We start from the raw sequence: 22241 nt of genomic DNA, 5'->3' as shown, positions 1-22241 counted from the left end.
CTTGGTCGTCAACTTGACTACACTGGAGATCAACTAAAACCCAAGCTGTGGGTATAGCTATAAGGGTTTCCTTGATTGGATCATTTGAGGTTAATCTGAACTATACATCCTAGTGACAACCCCCTCTAGAGGACTGAAAAAGGAAGTTTTGGCTTCACGCCTGCTTGTTCTCTTTGTTGCCGGTGATTTCATCCATCCTCGTGATGAGACATTCCTTCACTGGTATTAGAAGCTGCTTTGGGTTCGAACATATCCTGAAGACAATCTGAGACATCCAGCCTCTTGGACTGAACAACTACTGAATTGGCTTTTCTACAACTACTATTGGCCTTACCTGTCAGGAGACAGCCATTGTTGGACGAGCTAGACCACAGTCCCTAAGCCATGCCACTAAATCCCACATATATGTATATGTTCATGTATATGATATATATGTATATGTGTATGTGTATGATGTATATGTATATGATGTATATGTATATGGTGTATATATGATATATGTGTATGTGTATATGTGTATATGTATATATGTATATGTGTATATACACATATATGTGTGTGTATGTATACATACATACACACATATACATACATATATTCTATTAGTTCTGTTCCTCTAGAGAACCCTCACTATTGAACAGTGATTTAGGTCACCACAAGTAACTCTTTTGTACATAGACAGCTGTACATGTACATATACATCCCCAGGATCCCTAATTTCTCTCCAGACATCAGTACAAATTCTATGGCAGTCACATGGACCTTGTTGTTAATGGCTACTGTAAACATGCCCCCCTCCAAAGACCCATGAGCATCATCATTCTAGTCTCAAATAGTAGATTATAAATTTTTCTTTTTTAAAAAAATATTCTTGGGGAGGGCGAGATGGCTCAGCAGGTAAGAGCACTGACTGCTCTTCCGAAGGTCCTGAGTTGGGATCCCAGCAACCACATGGTGGCTCACAACTACCCATAGTGAGATCTGACGCCCTCTTCTGGTGCGTCTGAAGACAGCTACAGTGAATTACACCTGAGCTAGTGAGGGCCGGAGCAAGCCAGCTGGCAGAGGTCCTGAGTGCAATTCCCAGCAACCACACACATGATAGCTCACGGCCATCTGTATAGCTACAGTGTACTCATACACATAAAATAAATAAAATAAATGTTTAAAAAAATATTCTTTATTTTTATTTATGGGTATGAATGTTTTGTTTCCATGTATGTATGTGCACCATGTTCATGCTTTATTCCGAAAAGGCCAGAAGAAGCCATCAGATCTCCCAGAACTCAAGTTCTAGATGGTTGTAAGCTGCCATGTTGGTGTTGCAAATTAAACTCAGGTCCTTTGCAAGAGCAGCAAGTGATCTTAGCTGATCAGCCATTATCTCTTCATCCCCTGTAAATGTATCATATAGCTATATAAAATTACCAATATAAAATTAAATTAATGTCTTAAACATTTAGGTATAACTTAAATACAATAAAGACATGATGAAAAAGACAATACCTTTTGTTAGCATTATTCAAGTATTATTATTACCCATGAAGAGTTCATTCAATAGTAAACATTTCTCTCTCTTTTCTTTTTTTTTTTTAAATTTATTTACTTATTTCATGTATGTAAGTATACTGTAGCTGTCTTCAGACTCTCCAGAAGAGGGCATCAGATCTTGTTAGGGGTGGTTGTGAGCCACCATGTGGTTGCTGGGAATTGAACTCATGACCTCTGGAAGAGCGGTCAGTGCTCTTAACTACTGAGCCATCTCTCCATCCCTCTCTCTCTCTTTTCAAGATAGGGTTCCTCTGTATAGCCCTGGCTGTCCTGGAACTCACTCTGTAGACCAGGCTGGCCTTGAACTCAGAAATCTACCTGTCTCTGCCTCACAAGTGCTGGGATTAAAGGTATGTGCCACTACTGCCTGGCTCTTTCTTTTCTTTCTTTCATTCATTCCTTTGTTTTTTTGAAACAGAGTTTCTATGTGTAACAGCCCTGATTGTCTTCACTTTGTAAACTATGCTGGCCTTGAACTCAGAGATCTATCTGCATCTTCTTCCTGAGTGCTGAGATTAAAGGCACGAGCCACTATGCCTACCACTAGTAAACATTTCATTTAATATATGCAGTGCCACCCACACTCGTCTACTCCAGTCACATCCAAAATATCAGGAGTAAAAGCCTGATTAAGGATAAGGGGCAATAAGAATCCAAAAGAAGTTCTGTGCCTCCTGGATTTCAGACAGTCGCTGGTATCTCCTAACTCAGACGTGTTCCAGATCAGTCTTTCCAATCATCAACATGCCCTCATAATTAGGCACAAAGATACACCAAGAAATGATTCGTAAATGGCTAAGATTGGACATTGTTTCTTGGTCAACACAATGTTTCTAACCTATCCTGGTTTATTACCAAGCTTCCCATAACTTGTAATTTCTCTCAAGGAATCTGCCCTGCCACAGCTAGCAACAGAGGTCAAGCACATTCCTTAGAGCAATAGACAGTTCATAATAGTTAGAAATGTTTTACATACTAGAGAGTAATGAAGGGCTTCCACCCAAAGACATTAGCTAGAAGTGTTAGATTAAAACCTCCTAGTCATTGCCTCCAGCAGAACCAAAGAGTTAGTATAGGAATACCAAATTAGTCCCAGCAGGGAGGGGCACCATTGCTCTTCCGCCCACTTCACAACTAGATATGTGATCTTGGTCAGTAAGATCACTGACCTTAATGTGTCACCTACCTACGTGACTCTTGTTATCTGCCCTGCTTGCTGTATGCTACTTAGGCCTGTTTGTCACTTTGTACTAGGACTAGGACTTGGACTTGCACTGGAGGACAAGGAGAGGACAAGGACTTGGAATCGCATGTAGGACTCGCACTAGAACTTAGATGGGCTAGGACTCAGATTCATGCAATCCGCAGTCCCCTGGGCCCAGAGCACTTGGGCCCGGGGGATGCAGTACCAGTTCAGAGGAGATAGCTACTGCTTTAGACCCAGTATGTTTTAGATGGACTCAGATGTACCTTAACTGCTGAGCTGCCAGATTTACCATCTCTCTTTTGCAATGACTGTAAAAGTCTGATGCCATTTTTAAGAAATACATTCAGATCCTATACTTCATGTGTTCTCTCTGCCATCATTTCTTCGCCTACACCTTGTCTACCTTACTAGGCCCCTGTTTCTCCCGCGGGTTGAGGGAGGCCCAGATCTGCCTGTCTGCAGCAATGCAGAAAAACTTTTTCTTTGTTTTTTGTTTTTCAAAACAATTTTTCTGTTTAGCCCTGGCTGTCCTGGAACTCTGTAGACCAGGCTGGCCTTGAACTCACAGAGATCCACCTGCCTCTGTCTCCCTAGTGTTGGGATTAAAGGCATGTGTTTAAGGAACTGAATAAGACTTCCTATCTTCTAGAAGGTACTCAATCTGGATATGAAGAGAAATACGCACTAACTATAATGTGATAAATCCAATCTTACAGCAGTAACCAAAGTGGATACAAAAGGAGAGGAGGGGATGGCTTTTCAGCCTGAGAAAATTAAAAACAAAACAAAACAAAACAAAACTGTCCTTCAACAGTCTGTTTATTTTTAGCTTGTTTCAATGCCTTTCCTGGAGAGTCTGCTCTGCTTAAAGTGTCCTGTGAATAGAGAAGGAACTAAGACAAAAGAGGATTCTAGAATATGGGAGCCAACCCAGAAGAAATATGTAAGCTGTGTTCCTAAGACTCTACTAGTAGGAAGACAGGCAAATGCAGTAAGAACCATGTAGGAAAGAGGAAAGGGGGGGGGGGAGTGTGCAGATCTCCGAGGTGTACACTCAGTGGGTGTTTGTAAGAAACACATGTCTGAAATCACTCAATCACTAAGATGGGACAGCTAGTCACTGCAGACATGGAATTAGCATTCCTGTGGAGCACTCAGCAGGACCCTGAGAGTCCCTTGCCCTCCCTGCCAATCAAACTTTAACACAACGACAATTTGCCATCCAGTTCTCAGTCTGCAGGAAGTGACAGAGTAGCAAGTTAAAACATAAAATAAGAACACAATAGTCAACTCTTAAATGTGAGGTAGTCTACAATGCCAGCTAAGGAAAGTGAATTTCAATGAGATGATGAACAGATTCAAAGGAAACCTGTTCCTGCAGATCCTTATTTCCTTGAGTCAACTCTATGCATTTTAAACAATTTTTTAAATACGCATTGATTAAGAATTGATTGGCATTTTGTCTGCATGCATGTCTGAGTGAAGGTAGCAGATCCTAGAGTTGTAGACAGTTATGAGCTGCTGGAAATTGAACCTGGGTCCTCTGGAAGAAGAGCCAATGGTCTTTCTGAATTGATGAGCCATCTCTCCAGCCCCAACTCTATATACCTTTCATATTTAGAGAACTTTGAAGTGGGAATTTACCTAATTAAAAGAATTCATCTTACCCAAGTGCTGAGGGCATTATGTTAGGTGAACAATGTCCTATTTTTTTCTTCCTATAAGATGCACATTGAAGTATTTTTGAGAGTAAAATTACATAACATCCTAAATATGCTTTAAAGTATTTCACTTTTGTTTCTAGGTGAAAGGGGATAAATATAGCGTATTGTACAGACAACTGTGAGGTTGATTGACAGACAGGATTTCGAAAGTTCACTGTGTTCTATTTTAAAGTAGGCTGCATTGGAACAAACACATGGCCAATGATGGAAATGCAGATTGAGAAGCTGTACTGGCAGTCAGTTCTTTGGTATATCTAGCTATGCTGGCATTGCTGGAGTACACCACTGGAGCTGTCTAGTGCCCACCAGATAACAGACCCTGTTGCTATCAATCTTCTAGGGTAGCTACACGATGAAATCTGTCCAGATGCCCCAGTGAATTCCCCAAAGCACAGTCCTGGGTTCTTTTTCCGCAGCTGTGATAAGTTCCTCTGATGGCAGCAGCTTAAGAAAGGGTTTAATATGGTACACAGTTTAAGGGTCCTTACGTAGCAATTTCCTCTGAATTGATGTATCTCACCCTTGAGGGAAACACTCAGACTCAGGAAGGAAACCGCTCACAAGTCTCAGGGTTAGCATTCTGTCTAAGTTCTGCCCCACAGTTACCTGGTCACAGCCAGTTGTGCCTGACTCACTATAAAAGGGGCTGCTCACCCCTCCTCTCTCTCTTGCCTTCTTGCTTCCACTCTGCCCTCTTACCCCTTCCCCTTCTCTCCCCACTCCCCTCCCAGCTCTCTCTCCACATGCTCATGGCTGGCCTCTACTCCTCTACTTACTCTCTCCCTCTCTCTGTCTCTACTACCCTCTCATCTCCCTTCCCCATGTCCCGAATAAACTCCATTCTATACTATACTGTCATGTGGTTGGTCCCTCAGGAGGAAGGAATGCCTCAGCATGGGCCTGCAGAAGCACCCGCTTCCCCCACACCTGACTATGCATCCACCAAATATATTCCTTCTCTCCTTATCTTTTTATAAAACACAACACTCAGGAAGTTTTTGGGAGCAAGTTTGCAGGGTCCATTTCTCCCCAAGGTCATCACAGGTAAAGGCGGCTGAGGAGAGGAGACTTTCCCACTTGTCAAGCTGCCTGCAGGATGCAGAGAGCACTCTACAAGTCTGGCTTTTTGTGGGTGGTCACTCTTCCTTGGGTGGGCTTTCAGGATTGCAGCCGCTTTTGCTGCTGCTATAAGTAATGGATCCCTGCCCCTATAAGTAACCTGTCACACACACCAACCCCAATAAACGCATTGGTTCACCAAGTTGAGCTTTGGTGTTATTACTACTTTGGCCTGTGGTCAGTTCTCTATCTGGGCTCTGTAGGAACAGTGTCAGGAAGTAAGGGTATAGTTACCCATGATAGGAAAGCTCCAGTCAACCATGACAGGAAAGGCATGGGAGAGGCTGAGACAGATGGTCACACTGCGTCTGCAGTGAGAGAGAAGAGACCAATGAGTGCATATGCCCAGCTCACTTCCCTTTTCCTGTCCGGTCCAGGATATGGCACACATGGTGGTGGAGGCCTTCCTAACTCAGTCTAATCAAGATAATCCCTCAGGACTTGTCCAGAGGCCCATCTCCCAGGTAATGGTAGATCTCATCAAGTTGACAATTGAGATTAACGCTGCTCAACATTTTGCCTGAAGTATTGCTTGTTGGAGGAGTTCTCTCCACTGATCTTTTGGGATGTGGAAGACACACTGTCTACTGTGTTCTCTGAAGCTGTACACATGGATCAGGGAGTCAAAACCTGGAATGGGAATGGCCCCATTATTGTATTTAATAATTCACCCTCAGGACTTTCACCCTGGTATTTAGCTCATCAGTAGACCTTGGAGTTCAGCAGGGAAGGTGTGTGTTAATCACAACGATGGGAGGAAAAAGATTGACCCTAAATATCATGGCCAAATTAATTAAAGCAAGCAATTAATTAAAGCAAGCTTTTAAATTTGTGTGTGTGTGTGTGTGTACATGGGTAGCCCCTACCTAGGTTGAAGTTAAGAGATCAGCATTGAGAGTGAGGAAGACCAAGCTTTTAATAACTCAGGGTTAGGGGTTTTCCAAATGGGGGATTTGGTGGGCAGAATGGGTGGGGTTAAAGGAGCAAGACAAACAAGTTAGTCCTAATGACCTGACCTCTTAAAACAAAGACACAGTTGCAGGGTAGGCATAGCAGGGTAGTCATATTTAAGACAAGGAAGTCACCAGAGGTCATATAATCTTTTAAAAGAAAGGTAGGGTTACAAGGTGGTTAAAAACTTTTTGAAACAAAGACATGATCGCTATTCCTAGAACAGGCAGTTCAGAGCCGTTTGTAGTTATGGTTACAGGTGAGGCATAGCCCAATCCCTGAGAAACAGAGATTTAATCATAAGCAGGAATGCACCTAGTTTGTCTTTGCTATAAGATGGCTTTTAAGCCTAAGATGGAGGCAGGCTGGTTCTTCAGTATGGTCATTAGATACAACAATATAGAAAGATCCCTGGCTTCCAAAGACAAGGCCACTGCTTGATTATTCTGAGTTGCTAATGCTACTTAGCCAAAAGTGCAGGTGAAAGTGACTCATCCAATTCTTCAAGAAGGACATTACACAACCAGTGGGACAGAGGAGCAAAACAAACACTGGAACTCAGGTAGGGTTCCTCTCCTAAGAGGAACCAATGGAAAAGGTTAATTGAAAACTACAGTAGCCCAAAGGAGACAAAGCTATAGAGAGTCATACACCTCAGAAAAGGTTTCAGTCACTCCACCTGAGAAAGAAATGTAGCTAGCTGAGGCCAGCCTGAAGGCAAGAGGAATGCTGGTTCCACAATGGTTTGTGGAAGAAGAACTTCACAGAGATCGCCTACAGCCTTCTGATGAATTATAACGGCAAGGATTTAGTAGTTTTGTATGTTTCCTATTTGTTTGTGTGTATTTCTGTCCACATGGTAACCATGTCTAATCCCTCTTCTCTCTGTTACTTTCTATATCAATTGTAGGAGATGAACTTTAGATTTATTCAGCAAGATAACAGAAGATTCCATTGAGTTGTGGTTGTGTGGTCAGACGATGGCATGAGTCCTGGGGAGGCATGAACTAACATGTATTCACCCCAAATAAGGTATTGATGGCACGCAAAAGAAACCATCCCATGCTCCTTGAGCCAATGAGTGTATTCAGGTTACTTGCAGGAGCATGTCGGGTAGGCACCTAAAGGCAGTTAGTTACAGTGTAAGAACTGTGAAGTCTCAAAAAGGCGCTGCCTGCTCAACATGCAGGCAGCCTCACTGAAGAGTGTCTTTTCTCTCAGCAATGGCTTGCTGACCAAATGGACATGGAGAGAGATCTGAGTCTTGTTACTTATTCCACTAGAACATGCAATTTTTTCTGTAGTCTCTCTAGTCCTGGGAACATCTCTCCTCCCTCCAAGGATGTTTCAGCATGGAGAGAATTGCGGCACCAATGAGGGGTCAACTGCGGACTGTAGGTCAACCCATCTTCCAGTTTGGGGGAAGTGTTTTTCAGTTAGAGAGGACATGGTGGGTGGAGACAGAACTGTGGTGTTCTGGGGACACTGACAGGAATGCACAGACAGAAATGGAAATACAAGAGAACAGGGGTTAGGGGGTGGGGGATGGGAGGTAGAGGGATGGGAGATGAGCAGTGCCGGGCAGTTTCTTCCCTTTTAGTTTTAATGTGAATACAAAGCTGGGCCCTTGGAATACTTCTCCTTTGCCAGCTCACAAGGTGTTTCATCAGCAAAGTCAGAAAAGGGTTCCTGTAAGAGGAAATGGCCTCTTTCCTGGTGATCGTAGGCTTTGGCTTTCTGAGTCTGGTAGCTTAGAGCTGAGCTGACCTTCAGCTAAACTCAGCAGGAGGTGGGAAGGTGGATTCCCAGTGAGTTTCAGTAAATGTCCTGTAAGTGACGTCTGGTAAAGTGTCCCTGGGCCAGCACTCAGACAAGGCTGAAGGGGTACCACTTACCTTTGGCAAATTGTGTGGCCATCCCAGAAAGTAGCTTCGGAGAGAATGTTGGCTGAATGTTGGCAGTGCTGGCTGTATGCTAGTTTTTATTGTCACAGAGGGGATCATGCTACCCTGCTGAAGGGCTTCTCATGATTTTACATAGGGAGCCTCCCTCAGGTGCAGATACAATCCCAGCAAACTTTGCAGGTATCCCAGAAGGCCACTGAATCTTGTGGGCACGCCAGTGGGTGATGGCTTCACGTTTGTAGGCCCATCATGTGACATCTTAGCATGCTTCTTGACCATCGAGGGGTCCTTAGCTATGCCCTCTTGCTGAGTTCTGAGCCCCAGACTAGCTCAGAGCTCTTTTCAAGCTTGTTCTTCCTTAACCACTGTGAATGGACCTTAGAGAGGGTAGGAGCTCCCCACATCTGCTAGCACTACAGGTAGTCATTTTCCCATTAGTAACCCCTTTAATTCCAGCACTTGGCAGGAGGCAGTAGATGCATCTCTGTGAGTTTAAGACCAGCCAGGGTATCACAGTGAGACCCTGACTCAAACAACAACAACAAATAAATAAATAAATAAACAAACAAAAAGCCTGGTGGCAGTGGTGCATACGTTTAATCCCAGCACTCGAGGGACAGAAGTAGGTGGATCTCTGTGAGTTCAAGGCCAGGGAGTTCTACAGAGCAGTTCCAGGACAGTCGAGGGTACATAGCTATATAAAGAAGCCCAGTGTTTTTAAAGAAAACAGCCCTCATAGACCCACAGGGAACAGCACTATTAGGAGGTGTGGCCTTGGAGTGGGCGTGACTTTGTTGGAGAAAGTGTATGACTAGGGGGTGGGCTTCAAGGTCTCCGAAGCTCAAAGCAGCTCACTTCCTGCTTGATCAAGATGTAGAACTCTCAGCTTCCCCTGCACTATGTCTGCTTGCACGCTGCCATGCTTCTCGCCATGATAGGAATGGACTAAACCTCTGAAACTGTAAGCCAGCCTCAGTTAAATATTTTCCTTTATAAGAGTTGCCACGGTCATGGTGTCTCATCACAGCAATAAGACCCCAAGATACTTTGTTTCGACAAAGTAAAAACACAGAACAAGACAAAAAAAAAATACTTCATTAAAATTTCCCTGTTCCCACTCTAGGTGGGTTTCTGTTACTTTACCACATCTTAATTTATTTGCAAATGACTGAAAAGGGACATATCAAGCAAATTTAAATGAATGTCAAGTGATATCAGTGCCAAATAATGCCGAATCTGGGGGCTGAATATACATATGTAGCCTAGTAGAATACAGTTCGAATCTGAAGCTGAAGACACGCAGTCCAGTAGAACACAGCCGAGCAAAGCAACAGGCAAAATGATCCTAATACCTGTCTTAGGATTTCCATTGCTGTGAAGAGACACTATGACCAAGGCAAATCCTAGGAAAATATTTAATTGGGGATGACTTACAGGTTCTGAGCTTCAAATCATTATCATCATGGCTGGGAGCTTGGCACTGTGTAGGCAAATATGGTGCTGGAGAAGAAGCTGAGAGTTCTGCATCTTGATCTGAAGGCAACCAGGAGGAGACTCTTCTACAGGCTGCTGGGAGGAGGGTCTCTTCCACACTGAGCAGAGCTTGAGCATAGGGCCTCAAAGCCCCACCTCCACAGTGATACACTTCCTCCAACGAGGCCACATCTCCTAAAAGTACCACTTCCTAGGGGCCAAGCATATTCAAACCACACAAAACACCCAAGCAGCTACTAAAATAAGGCACGTAATGTGGGATGTAGGGGGTAGGATCCTTTAAGAGTTAAAATTCTTGGACCTAGTCAGATGGCTCAGTGGGTAAAGGCATTTACCATGTAAACCTGGAGACCTAAAATGTATCTGTGAAACCAATGTAAAGACAGAAAGAGAGAATAAAACCCACTGAGTTGTTCTCTGACCTCTGGCACCTTAGGCGCTTGGCATGTTCTTGTAATGAATACCTGAATGCCCTTATTCATTCCCGAAACATTCGTGTAGTTTTTAATGGTCTCTGGTGCTTTGGATGACCCAGATTTCCCTGTCACCTGCTGTCCATTTGAAAGATGGACTTTTCACATACTTTGTGGAGATTATGGAGGACTGTCATGATGGGTTCCTCACACATATTAAAAATGCTGACTATTTATTGCCAAACTTCCTTTTCCTGGTAGATTATGTGTCTTCATTCCAACCTCTGGATGGTTGGATGCACATCTTCAGGGACCAGCTCCCCTTTCTTGTCTTTCCTGGGGCCTTTAACAAGCTACAAGTGGCTCTAGATGACCCCTGGCATACAGAAGGAATGCTAATTTAGTCACAAACTCTTAGACACTTGGCTCTCTGGCTTACTCTATCCTTCTCATCTGTAGCAAATTTTAGCCCAAACTCAGCTCCTCATGCTTGTATGGCAAGTACTTTACTGGCTGAGACTTCTCCCCAGCGCCCCCCACCCCCCCCCCACACACACACTCTGTTTGAATAAACCTCTCTGTTTCACCTTCTTTCTTTTTTACTTTAGTTTTTTGATGGGATCTTACTCTGTAGCCTAGACAGGCCTCAACTTCATGGTCTGTGAATGCCGGTAGTGTGTGCCTCCATGCCTGGCCTGATGGCTAGATTTCATTGATTCTGCATGTAGAGCCAAAAGTGCTCCGTAAGTAGCTCTCAGACTGGGGAGTTGTTACAACATGTCCCTCCTGTCCCAACAGCTTCAACTTGAGAGATGTAAATGGTAAAGCTCCCCCTGCCTTGCAGTCTTGGTGCCCAGATGTGTTGTTTGGAATCTCCAACAACAGCTCAAGCTGACTCTGTAAACTTTCTTACCCAACTCTCCTTGCTCATTTGGATAAACTGCATGCCTGTTTATTCATGCCTTAGACAGAAACGTAGCCAAAGTAGAAATGCTGCTGGTCTTCCTGCTGTGTGTTGGTTCCTCACTTTATCCTCCTGGCTGGGGATTGTGGGTGGGTTGGGCACTCAAGTATTCCCATCAGGAGATAACCCACACCCAAGAGGATGCTCCCTCACCTTCTTTGGGTTTGGCGAGTATTAGAGAGACATTGGATAGATCAGGAACTCACAGTCTGCAGCCACAGCATACAGCACACGGCTTATGCTTATATGTCATCTACGTATTCCCAGCAGAAGTGAATAATCACAACAGAAACCATGTGGCTGACAAAGTCCTAGACGTTTACTCTCTCACCCTGAGAGAGTCATGCAATCAGTGTGCTCAGCTCTGGGTGAGAGAACCATGATAGATTTGTCAGGTGACCACTGGAACCAAGAGCAGGAACTCCCTTCAAGCCAATACTAGCCTCTTATACATTTTAATAACATGTACATTATATAGATGCATTTCCATACATGTATACGCATGTATTGTGCATGCTTGGATTCTTATTTTAGTTATTAGGCTACAATATATTATTGTCCTATTTCTGATGCAGGAGAATTCAAGGTGACCCCTGAACCTGTGACACAATTGTCACCCTTTTAGGATTCTTGTACCACACCTTGTAATAGTGTGTTCCAGTCTCATCTTGGGTCTTCCCTGCCCAAGCTCTGGACCCAGATATGTTCCAAGAAGTCTGTGGCTGACTGGAATTTTACCAAGACTAGAAACTAAAATGATGAAAGCAGACCCAAAGTCCAGCTAGTCTTTATGTTCACCTGAAGGTAGCAAAAGTGCAGTGCAGAGTATCCCATCAGGCAGGCCTGCCTGCTAGGATCATCTAATGCAGCCCTCACCCCACAGCTGTGACTCTGAGGCCACCACACTGTTCTTGTGGCTTTGTAGCACTGTCAAAACCTCTTCACTGGCATATTTCAGTTTTTCTTTTTCTCTCCATCTAGAATAGAAAGGACCCACCATTTTGAAAAATTTAATGGTGACTAGGAGCAATCACATTTGACTATGTGACAGATATCAAAGGTAGATGACTTGGTATCATTCACATCCTATTGCTAGGCAACCTGATGCAAACTGTTCCTGAGAAATCGAGCGCTTACTTGGGATAGGTTCTATGAAGCAGGATTTTGTTTATTCATTTCCAACAACCAGCTCAGTGTCTGGAAGGCAGGAAGCAGTTGTCTTTGTGGGTAGCTTTATGCTGGGGGGCTGGGGGGCTACTCCTTGGAGGAAGTAGATTGCTGTGTGTTGTTAGGTTCTGTGTCTTGCTCAGGCTCCCTCCTTGAACCCCTTTCCTATCTCCCAGATGCTCTGTTATGCTTTTCCCACCATGCTAGACTGACACCTCCAGATACTGTGACCCTAAACAAACCCTTCTGCCATTCAGCTGCTTCTGCTGAGCATTTTATCATAGTGACTGACAGAAAACCAGACTAACACAGTAGGAAATTCTAAGACAACTTAAGCCTGGTAAAATACTTCTTCTGCAAACATGAGTCCCTGAGTTTGGATACTCAACATCCATATGAAAGCTGGAGAAGGGAGGGGCTCATGCCTGTAACCCAATGCTAAGGGGAAGTAGAGACGGGTGGTTCCTGAGGATTCATCAGCCAGGCAGTCCAACCAAATGGCAAGCTCAAAGCTCCATGAAAGGCAGTTTGCATACATACATAATACATACATACATACATATATACATACAACATACACATACATACATATACATGTTCATGAGCGTTTTTGAGAACACACACACAAGTGTATAAATAAAGCCAATTACCAATTTTTTATTTCATCTCATCATACTCAATCGCTCTCCCCTTAGCCCACAAATGGGAAGGTCAGTTATGTTTTTTAGTGGAGAGATGATTTTAGACAGCAACACATGTATAAATGTATCTCTCTCTCTCTCTCTCTCTCTCTCTCTCTCTCTCTTTCTTTCTTCCTTTCTTTTTTTTCTTTTTCTTTCTTTCTTTTTTTTTTTTTGGGACAGGGTTTCTCTCTTTAGCCCTGGCTGTCCTGGAACTCTGTAGACCAGGACTCAGAAATCCGCCTGCCTTTGCCTCCCAAGTGCTGGGATTAAGTCGTGTGCCACCACTGCCCGTCTATAAATGTATTTCTTTTGTCCTTTTCAAAAGCTGGGGGATCGCTTCTCGGCCTCTTAGCTAAGATCAAGCGTAGTATCTGTTCAAAAGCTGGGGGATTCAGTGCATAATAACCAATTATCAAATAAATATCTACTATTCCTAAAGGTGGAAAACAATATATTAATTTATTTCCAAGGAAACAAAACCAGAAAACATTGGCAAAACCAAAATGGACACAGTAGATACAGGCACAACCCCTGCTAGTTTCCTAGGTCAAATGCTACGCTCTTCCCAATAGTATTTACAGTAAAGAGATGACCGACATTGGGTATGTAAACTTCTCCAGAAAAAGAATGTCTCATTTGCCATGAGATCTCAATCCAGTGTAAAACATTAGTCTTCAGGTGCTCTTACCCAAACAACAAATAAAAAAGAGACTGGTTTCAGACTTCCCCTTGACCAAGTGCTTCCCACCTCTCTACCCTTTAACTACCTGATTCAACCCCATTTTATTTTTTAGTAGAAGAGACAAGAAAGTTTTACATGAAGTGATTCCCTTTCAAGATGAGTAACATTCAGTAGATACAATTGCAGCACAAGAATGAAATTGTGGTAAGTGACATCATTTAAAGCATGTGGGGTTTTTTTCCCTCTTAGAATAAATAAATATTTCTAAATGCAAAGCACTAGTAAAGAAAATCACATTTAAAAAACTACAGTTATTCATGTGTGTATGTATATGGGGTTGCAGTGCCCACGTGTTAGGACATATGTGTGGAGGTTGGAGAGTTCCCCTTGGTAGTGGACGCTCTTCCTCCATCACATGGGACCCAGGAATTGAACTCAGGTCATCAGGCTTGGTGGCAAGCACCCCAACATACCAAGTCCTGACCTCATGCTTTTCTGAATGACAGAACTTCTTATTAATAACACTGAGACCATTCTTAAACTCCACCTTCTCTGGAGATACTAAGGATGGCTTTATTTCATCTTCTCTCCACATCCCTAAAGAAATTAGAGACTTAGAAAGACAACCTGAATTCTTAGAATTTACATCCTAATGATCACGAGCCATCCTAAGACTTGTTACATCATCTGCAAGACACAAGTACTCATGCAACCCATGAGAGGGGCAGGTATGTGTGTGGACTTTTCAATAAAACGAGAAGAGAAGGAGCTGGTGGAGACACAAGAGGCTTTAGGTTTCATTTCCTCCTTCCTCTCTCTGGGTTAATCTATTAATTAATACATTGCTGATCTCTATGGCTCAGTGTAATATATAGCCAGGTCAGGGTACGTGCAAAGTGTAGCCATTTTATAAGACTCTAGAGCGGGGTTTCAAAAGCTGATACCACTTCCCAGAGTTTTACAGGGGAGAAAGCATCCGTCTTGCTTCCCTTGTGTCTGTCAGCATGTGTCTGGAGGATCACAGACATTCAAGAGGCGTCTGCTGAATGTAGGCTGATGAATGGATGAATGAATGGATGGATGAGGGAACAAGGAAAAATGACAGATGACCACCTGTCATAAAAAGCTCTTAGAGATCCAGGTGCTCCTGTCAGCACCAATCATTGCAAGCTGCAGGCTGTCCTGATGTGGTTAAAGCTGCACACAGCAGAACTGGGTCCCCATCTCTCAAATAGAAATGAAACCCCAGACGAGAGTCCTTCACAGGTTACAGACCCATGCAGTAGCACCTTTCCTGTGGGAAAGAAAGAATTCCTTCATTCCTGTGAGGATGTTCCAGAGTTCTCTGGGAAAAGAGAACATTCTGGAATAGAACACGGAAATGTCCAGCATCCCTGAGGTCCTCTTCCTGCAGCCACCTCCTGTCTTATGGTACATGCTGTCGGTCACTTGTTAATGGCTTTGTACTGTCTGCAGAACTTCAGACACAAGTTAACTGAAAACGTCAGTGCTCACAAGACCTGGGCGTGGTGCTGGAGGTGGATCCTAACTCTGCACAAATGTCAGTCAAATGCTTGGACACTGAACTGTATATAGTTCCTCAGCTCTTCAGAATCAGTTTGTACTACATGAAATTGGTGAGGTACTAGAAAGCTGTCTCTGTGCCTATGTGTGCCTGAGAATATAGTTGCTAGGAATATGGAACGAGAGCTTCCTTCTCAAATAAGTTCTGATTTTCTCAGACAGTATTATCCACCATTCTCTTTTCTAACAGGATATACTAATATGAGTATCTGGCACAGGGATCTGATGCATTTGAATTTACCACCGACCACCTAGCAGATTGAGATGCAGATGGGTGTTAAGTGACCGCCAGACACCAGAGCCAGGTGTGGTTATCCACACTTGTAATAGCAGCCCTTAAGGGGCCAAGGTGGGAGGATTAGAGTTCAAGGCCATACTGGGCTACCTGACAAGAACCAGGCTTGCAAGTGATCTATAGCAAGACCCTACCTATCTTTAAAAAAGGAAGAGAAAAGAAGAGAAGGGAGGGGGATGGTGAGAAAAGACAAGACATTCAAAAGAAATGGTCAGACTGGCAAAAATGCCAGGACAGCTGCACGCAGCCATCCTGTCAAATGTATCACGGTGCCCAGTGGATGTTGCAAGCAGAGCTCTGCTGTCAGGTCCTGATGCTTTCCTGAAATCATTTTTTTTTTCCTAGAGCCTTCAGTATAGCCAAGACATGAGTCTCTTGGAAAAGAAAGCTCTTCTTTATGTCTTCAGTTTCTTCAGGCCAGAGCTGCTGTGGATCAGAAATACCAGCTAGGCTGTATAGCAATTTCACTCTGGTTGAGCGTTCTTTCTCGCAGCCTCAGTTCCAGGCATTCCAGTGTAAGTGGGTATGTGTTGAGTTCAAATTTGTTAGCAAACAGGCTTTGCGAATTAATTAGCCACGGCAAGTCTCCATTTCCATAGATGCAAATGCCATGTACGTAGTGACCTGTGGGGGAAAAAGCAGGGATAAAGTTAGACACATAACCTGGTTTTAGAAGTTGTGGGGTTAGTGAACTAGAGACAGCGGAAACCGAATCAGGTGTGATGAGATGCCAATGAAACATGAATGGGCTGCCCTAGTCCCCCAGGAGCAAAGGCTGTTTAGGGCAAAATTTGTCTGTTTAGGACAAATGGTTTAAAGGCACTTGAGTAAGATGAGCAAGGAAAAGCAGAAGAAACTAGTGACCCAAAAAAGTTCACGCATGTGCAAGTGAGAGTTCCAGGTACGTTCTAGAAGCACAGGGATGAAAGACGCCCTTCTGGGTTGTGTTGTCTTTTCTCCGAGTTGTGAGGGAATCTATGCGTGTCACCTTCACCCTTGGGCGTGTTACATACTAAGCCTCACTAAGGAAGCATGCCAGCACTGGACTCTGAGACAGAGTGTCTGCATGTAGCTCAGGTCGGTCTTGAATTAGCAATCCTATAGCCTCAGTTTCCCGAGTGCTGGGATAACATGTGTTCACTGATGTGCCAGGTCTCGTCCCTTCATGACTCTCCAAGTCATTTCCCTCCATATATATATATACGTATATATATATATAGTTTTTTTGGCTTTTCGAGACAGGGTTTCTCTGTGTAGCCCTGGCTGTCCTGGAACTCGCTCTGTAGACCAGGCTGGCTTTCCCTCCATATTTTGACGCCAACATCTTGACCATGCTCCTTCTATCTTACTGTGTGGACTGCTCTCAAGGGAGGCTCTTCTTGTGATGCGGGAGCCAGGGAGATTCTGTTAATACACGGAAGGAAAGGGTCTACTCTACTCAGAATGTCTACTACTGATATTTATACTCCCCACCCTTCTGGAAATTCTTCCTCTCCGTACTTTAACCCTGGATCAACCACTTCAGACACACTGCCTACCCTGCCATCCCGAGGACAGCAGGCTGGCTCTTCCTGACAGTCCCCAGAAGCTCCCACTCACAGCCCAACCCCGGTTGCCACCTCGAGGTCATGTTCTCAGAAAGGCCTATTCCTGGTTGTCAATTTGACTACATCTGGAATGAACTACAATCCAGCATTGGAACGCTCACCTGTGATTCAGATCTGGAGGCTGGAAGACACAAGTTTCTGACCGGGATCTTGGCATGGAGATATTGAGGCATAGTGGCCATGAAAAGCTTAGGCCCAGGCAAGATAGTACACGCCTTTAATCCCAGGAGACTGAGGCAAGATCTCTGAGTTTAACGTCAGCCTGGGACAAAGCAAGTCCCAGATCCAGGTATGGTTGTATACACCTTTAATCTGGGCCACACCTTCTGCTGGAGGCCTACATAAGAACATTGGAAGAAGGAAGATTTGCTTTTCTTTGCACTTACTTGCCAGTACATTGGTTGGAACCTACTTCTACAGAATACCAGTTGAAACAACTACCCTCATGGGACTGAGCAACTACTAGATTCTTGGATTTCCCATTCACAGTTGACCATTGTTGGACTACAGATTGTAAGTCATTACAATAAATTCCCTCAATATAGAGAGACATTCCATAAGCTCTGTGACTCTAGAGAACTCTGACTAATACAGCCTACCCAACTGCCTTTCCCTCACTCATTTGTGTTTTAGTATTTATTACTAATTGATGGGTGTGCATGTGTGTACCTGTACATGTGTAAACACACAGAAATGCATGCATAGACGTATGTATCATACAGATAACATATATATAAATATTATACAATTTATAGATAACCTTTACAAAGTGATAGTTTCATTTATGCATTAATTAAAATGTATAAGACTATAAACGACTCATAAATATTTCATGGTATATGTGACATTTATCTGTTTACAGTGTTTTGTAGACATATGAGAGGAGAGAGCTGCTATTTCTTGTCCCTCTTTTTAGGCAATGCCTGGCTGCTCTTTGTCTGGACCACATGCTCCAGAAAAGCAGGGATTTTAGACCATTTTGCCACTCTGCATCCTCTGGGACACTGGCTGGTAAATATTTCAATGCTGCATTAGTAATTATTGAGTGAAGGGATGGAGAAGACTGAAGGGTGGGTTCATCTGGGAACCTCAGGTGATTAGTACTGGAAAAGCTGTAGGCTATGTCTCCAGGAACATTGTAGATGGGGAAATTTCTGTTTGAATAGGATTCTGCTGGGGATGAGTTGGAACACGAATGATGGAAAGTTGGAACGGTCCCCAGACCTCTATGGCAGTGTTACTAAGGGTCATTAAAGGTCAGAGCCAAGGCCCCACCCCAGTAAGCCAGGTTCAACAACCCATCTTTATTTAGTAAGCCAAACACATAAAGAGGAGAAGCAGAAAAGGGAAATCTATTAAATGTGGCCACACTGAGAAGAGGGACAAATAGATCCAGTGACTCGCCCCAAGACCATGGAGGTGACCAGAGGTATGAAACAGTTCTTTGTGGTGCTTTATTTCAAGAGTCTGAGAGTGGAAGAGAAGGTGAGTATATGCATGTCCTCCCAGAACCTCTTCTGTGTTGTGTTACTGAGTCACAGCAATGAGAACATGCAATGTCCCACCCCTCTGGGTTCTGCCTCTTTCTTCTCTGTGCATACTAGTTTGGAGGGTCATTTTTATATACCCGTAACTATGTGATGATTTCAGGTATTCATTGGCAAAGCAAGTATTTAAAGAAGAAAGATGAAATATTAGTCTGAGGATTTGGGTTGCCCAGGTCCTGTACAGTTAGTTTGGTTCCTACCGAAATGCAAGGCTGATCAGTTTACACCTTCTCCCAGGAGAGCTGGGACATAGGGAAAGGCAGAGAGAAGAAGCCGCAGGTAAATCTCTACTGGTGAGACAGTAGCTTCTCTGATGGGGGAAGGATACAGCTCAAAGTAGTGATGCTACCTGGGTAACTGGTGTGGATGAGGCAGATTAGAGGGGATGTACCGATGCTAGGGGGAGGCAGACTATGGCTGCTGTCTTGAGGATGCTATGAAGATGATGTTTACAGATACTGGGAACCTGACTGGGTTTGGGGATTTGTTTTGTTTTGACAAGGTCTCACTATGTATCTCTGGCTGTCTGGGAACTGACTATGTAGACCAAGCTGGCCTTGAATTCACAGAGATCCACCTGCCTGGAAAGCACTGGGATCAAAGGTGTGTGCCACTACTGCCTCACTCTGACTGGGATCTTGTGAGAGAGGAAATTGGGGATACTGTAAAAGAGACACACGGGGGCACGGGGAGAAAACATCACTTAAAAGCCACAGGAGAGAGGCCAAGAAGGCGGCCACCTCTGTGATGCCTGAACTCGAGTTTCCAGTCTTGAGAAGAACAAGGACATTTCTGCCTTATAAGCTGTCCAACCTGTGCTGCTTTGTTACAGCAGTGCAGATAAGTTGGTATACCTGGTAACTATGTGCTAGCTTATGCTCAGCTTGGATGGTGTCCACACCTGATAGAATTCCTCCTTTATAAGCATCTATAAAAATGACACTGAGTGGCTGGGGAGATGGCTCAGCGGTTAAAGAGTACTGTCTGCCCTTCTAAAGGTCATGAGTTCAGTCCCAGGCCATCTGCAAAAAATGGCACTGACTAGCAGAGCGTGGGGGCACATTTCTGCAGTCCCAGCACTTCGGAGACAGAAGTGTCAGAACCCAGATTTCAAGGACTTCCTTGGCTACACAGCAAGTTCTAGGAAACACTGAGCTACATGAGCTCCTCTCTTGGTCCATCCCCCACCCTGTCATAAAAGGCTATCAATGACTTGGGGTTTCTAGTTCTTGTCAGTTCAGGGAAAAAAAAATCCCTTCTCCTTGATGTCACCTGCCAGGTGCCAAAGTGGTCACAAACCCCTGCAGCTCTTCAATTAACTCCTGGCCTGTGTGTGGAAGGAAGAGAATTCTGCAGGGGCAGGAGGTGAGCATGCTTTATCACAAGAATGTGACAACACCTGTCCCAGCCCCTGCACTCCTTGAAGGAAAGGTCAAGAAAGGGCACAAGAGAACAGAAATTAGCAAGAACAAAGTTCATTTTAACTTGTAAGTACTCTTCTCTCCCCCTCCCCTCCCTCTCTCTTCTCTCTCTTTCTTTCTCTCTCTCTCTCTCTCTCTCTCTCTCTCTCTCTCCCTCTCCCTCTCCCTCTCCCTCTCCCTCTCCCTCTCCCTCTCTCTCTCTCTCTCTTTCTCTCTCTCTCTCTCTCTCCTTGGTAGGTATAAGATTGAGAATGTCTGAGATATTAAAACTCATCTTCAGGAGAGACTTCACACTGAAGCTTCAGGCTTCTTTAACAATTAGCCCACTGTGTACTCCAGTTTTTCTCAGCCACAGGCAGGATGGCCCCAGAGCAGGTGACCTTACCATGGCAACCTCCGTGCTTTGCTTCCATGTCCATCCACTTCACAGCTCTGAGATTACCCGTCCAGGATGCGTTTGGCGGCATGGCGCCAGGGACTCCTGCAACAGTGATAACATTGCAATAAGAACCACGAGCTCAACCCGCTCACTCAGTTTCCACATCTCTCCATTCTTCTCCAGGCTGTTGTGTTTCTGTATAACGGTTGTCTCCCGGGACAGCAATAGCAATCTCCTCTCAGATGTGACAATCAGTGTCTGTAGACATTGTCTCATGTCCTTTGGGGAAGCAACACTGTCCCACTTGAGCAACATAGTCACAAGCCATCCCAGCAGCCTCCACTCATCTCAACAAACTCAGGATAAGTCATGAAAGCAAACTGGCCCACTTAACCATCCAGGGTAGTTACACCCTCAAACAATACAAAACTCATGACTGGAAACGTTGGTGGGTTTTAGAATCCAGATCTCTAAGGCATCTGAGAATGTATACAGGAATCAATACAAATATGAAAGAGGCATACTTAGCTTTGTAAGCTGTAGCATTTTTTTTTGCCATGACAAACACAATGTATAATTTCATGTATACAGGATATCATTTAGAGGTAATGCAAATATCCACACTCAAAATGCAACAGTCCTCTCTTAGGACATTCCATGGGAATAAAACCTACTTTGGTAGGAAGGATAATGTTCCTTTTACACACACAGACAAACAGACACACTGGAACCCTGTGGGCATGCAATATATAGTACATGGCAATTGCTCTGGTGCTGGGCTTCAAATAGACTACCCTGGATTATTTGGATGGGTTGGTTCAAAGGCCCAATCAGTGGGAGTTCTCCAGTATGCCAATCAAAGGTAAGCCATCAAAGGTAAGAGGTCAAAGGCAGAAAACAGAGTTCATGTATATTGGGAAGCACAGAGAAATGGGGCCAATAACCCCACGTCCAATTTCATTATTGAAGTTGTGAGCTTTAAATTTAAACAGGGAGAACCAGGATGGTTGGAAGCAAGAGTAGGGCAGATTGAGCTTTGCCAAAGCCTGGTTTGGTTGATCATTACCTCCCATTCAGTTGTGTAAGGTGACTGTAAGAAGTCCCAGTTGCTTGTTGGGCCAAGCCTGTTCCCAAGAAATGATTGCTTCTGCTTGGGTGTGATTTCAGTCACAGGATGTACAGATCTGGGCCATTCATAGAACTCAGCACATGGGCAGGTTCAGGACAATCACTAGAGATGTCCATCTACTTTGGGTGGGGCATGGGGGTGGGACGTGGTGGTAGGGCTCTGGGGCAGGATGCTGTAAAAGCTGACAGGTGCCTGGTACTCTTATTTTTGCCTATTATCCTCCAGCGAGATGAGCTGAGTTTGTCTCAGTACCCTCAGATTTTAGACAGACACCCCTTAAGTACAGAAGTAAGCAAAGTTGATGAGGCAGATATAAAACAAAGGCAGACAAAGAAGCCAGCCTTTCAACCACTCTCAGTTACCCTGTGAGGAGGGTTCAGTGCTTCTCGGCAAATCAATCAGTGAAAGGGGCGGGGCAGA

At 44.2% G+C, this 22241-nt stretch overlaps 1 protein-coding gene and 1 pseudogene across 3 annotated transcripts in view; one reads left to right on the top strand and one right to left on the bottom strand.

Annotated features, from left to right (window-relative positions):
* Positions 1 to 13509: 13509 nt before the first annotated feature.
* LOC116082960 lies at positions 13510 to 13610 on the top strand (annotated as a pseudogene).
* A 7-nt stretch (positions 13611 to 13617) lies between these two features.
* LOC116081738 (N-acetyllactosaminide beta-1,6-N-acetylglucosaminyl-transferase) overlaps positions 13618 to 22241 on the bottom strand; it is a 103191-nt gene continuing 94567 nt past the window's right edge. For all 3 annotated transcript variants that reach the window (XM_031358388.1, XM_031358387.1, XM_031358386.1), the window contains exons 2-3: positions 20699 to 20794; positions 13618 to 16362 (exon numbers count right to left, since the gene is read on the bottom strand). In XM_031358388.1, coding sequence (XP_031214248.1) covers positions 16172 to 16362; positions 20699 to 20794 — 287 coding nt within the window. In that variant the 3' untranslated portion in view covers positions 13618 to 16171. The remainder of the gene's footprint in view (positions 16363 to 20698; positions 20795 to 22241) is intronic.

Source organism: Mastomys coucha, unplaced genomic scaffold (genome assembly GCF_008632895.1).
Source record: "Mastomys coucha isolate ucsf_1 unplaced genomic scaffold, UCSF_Mcou_1 pScaffold7, whole genome shotgun sequence".
NCBI lineage: Eukaryota > Metazoa > Chordata > Mammalia > Rodentia > Muridae > Mastomys > Mastomys coucha.
This window is presented reverse-complemented; position numbering and strand designations above follow the sequence as displayed.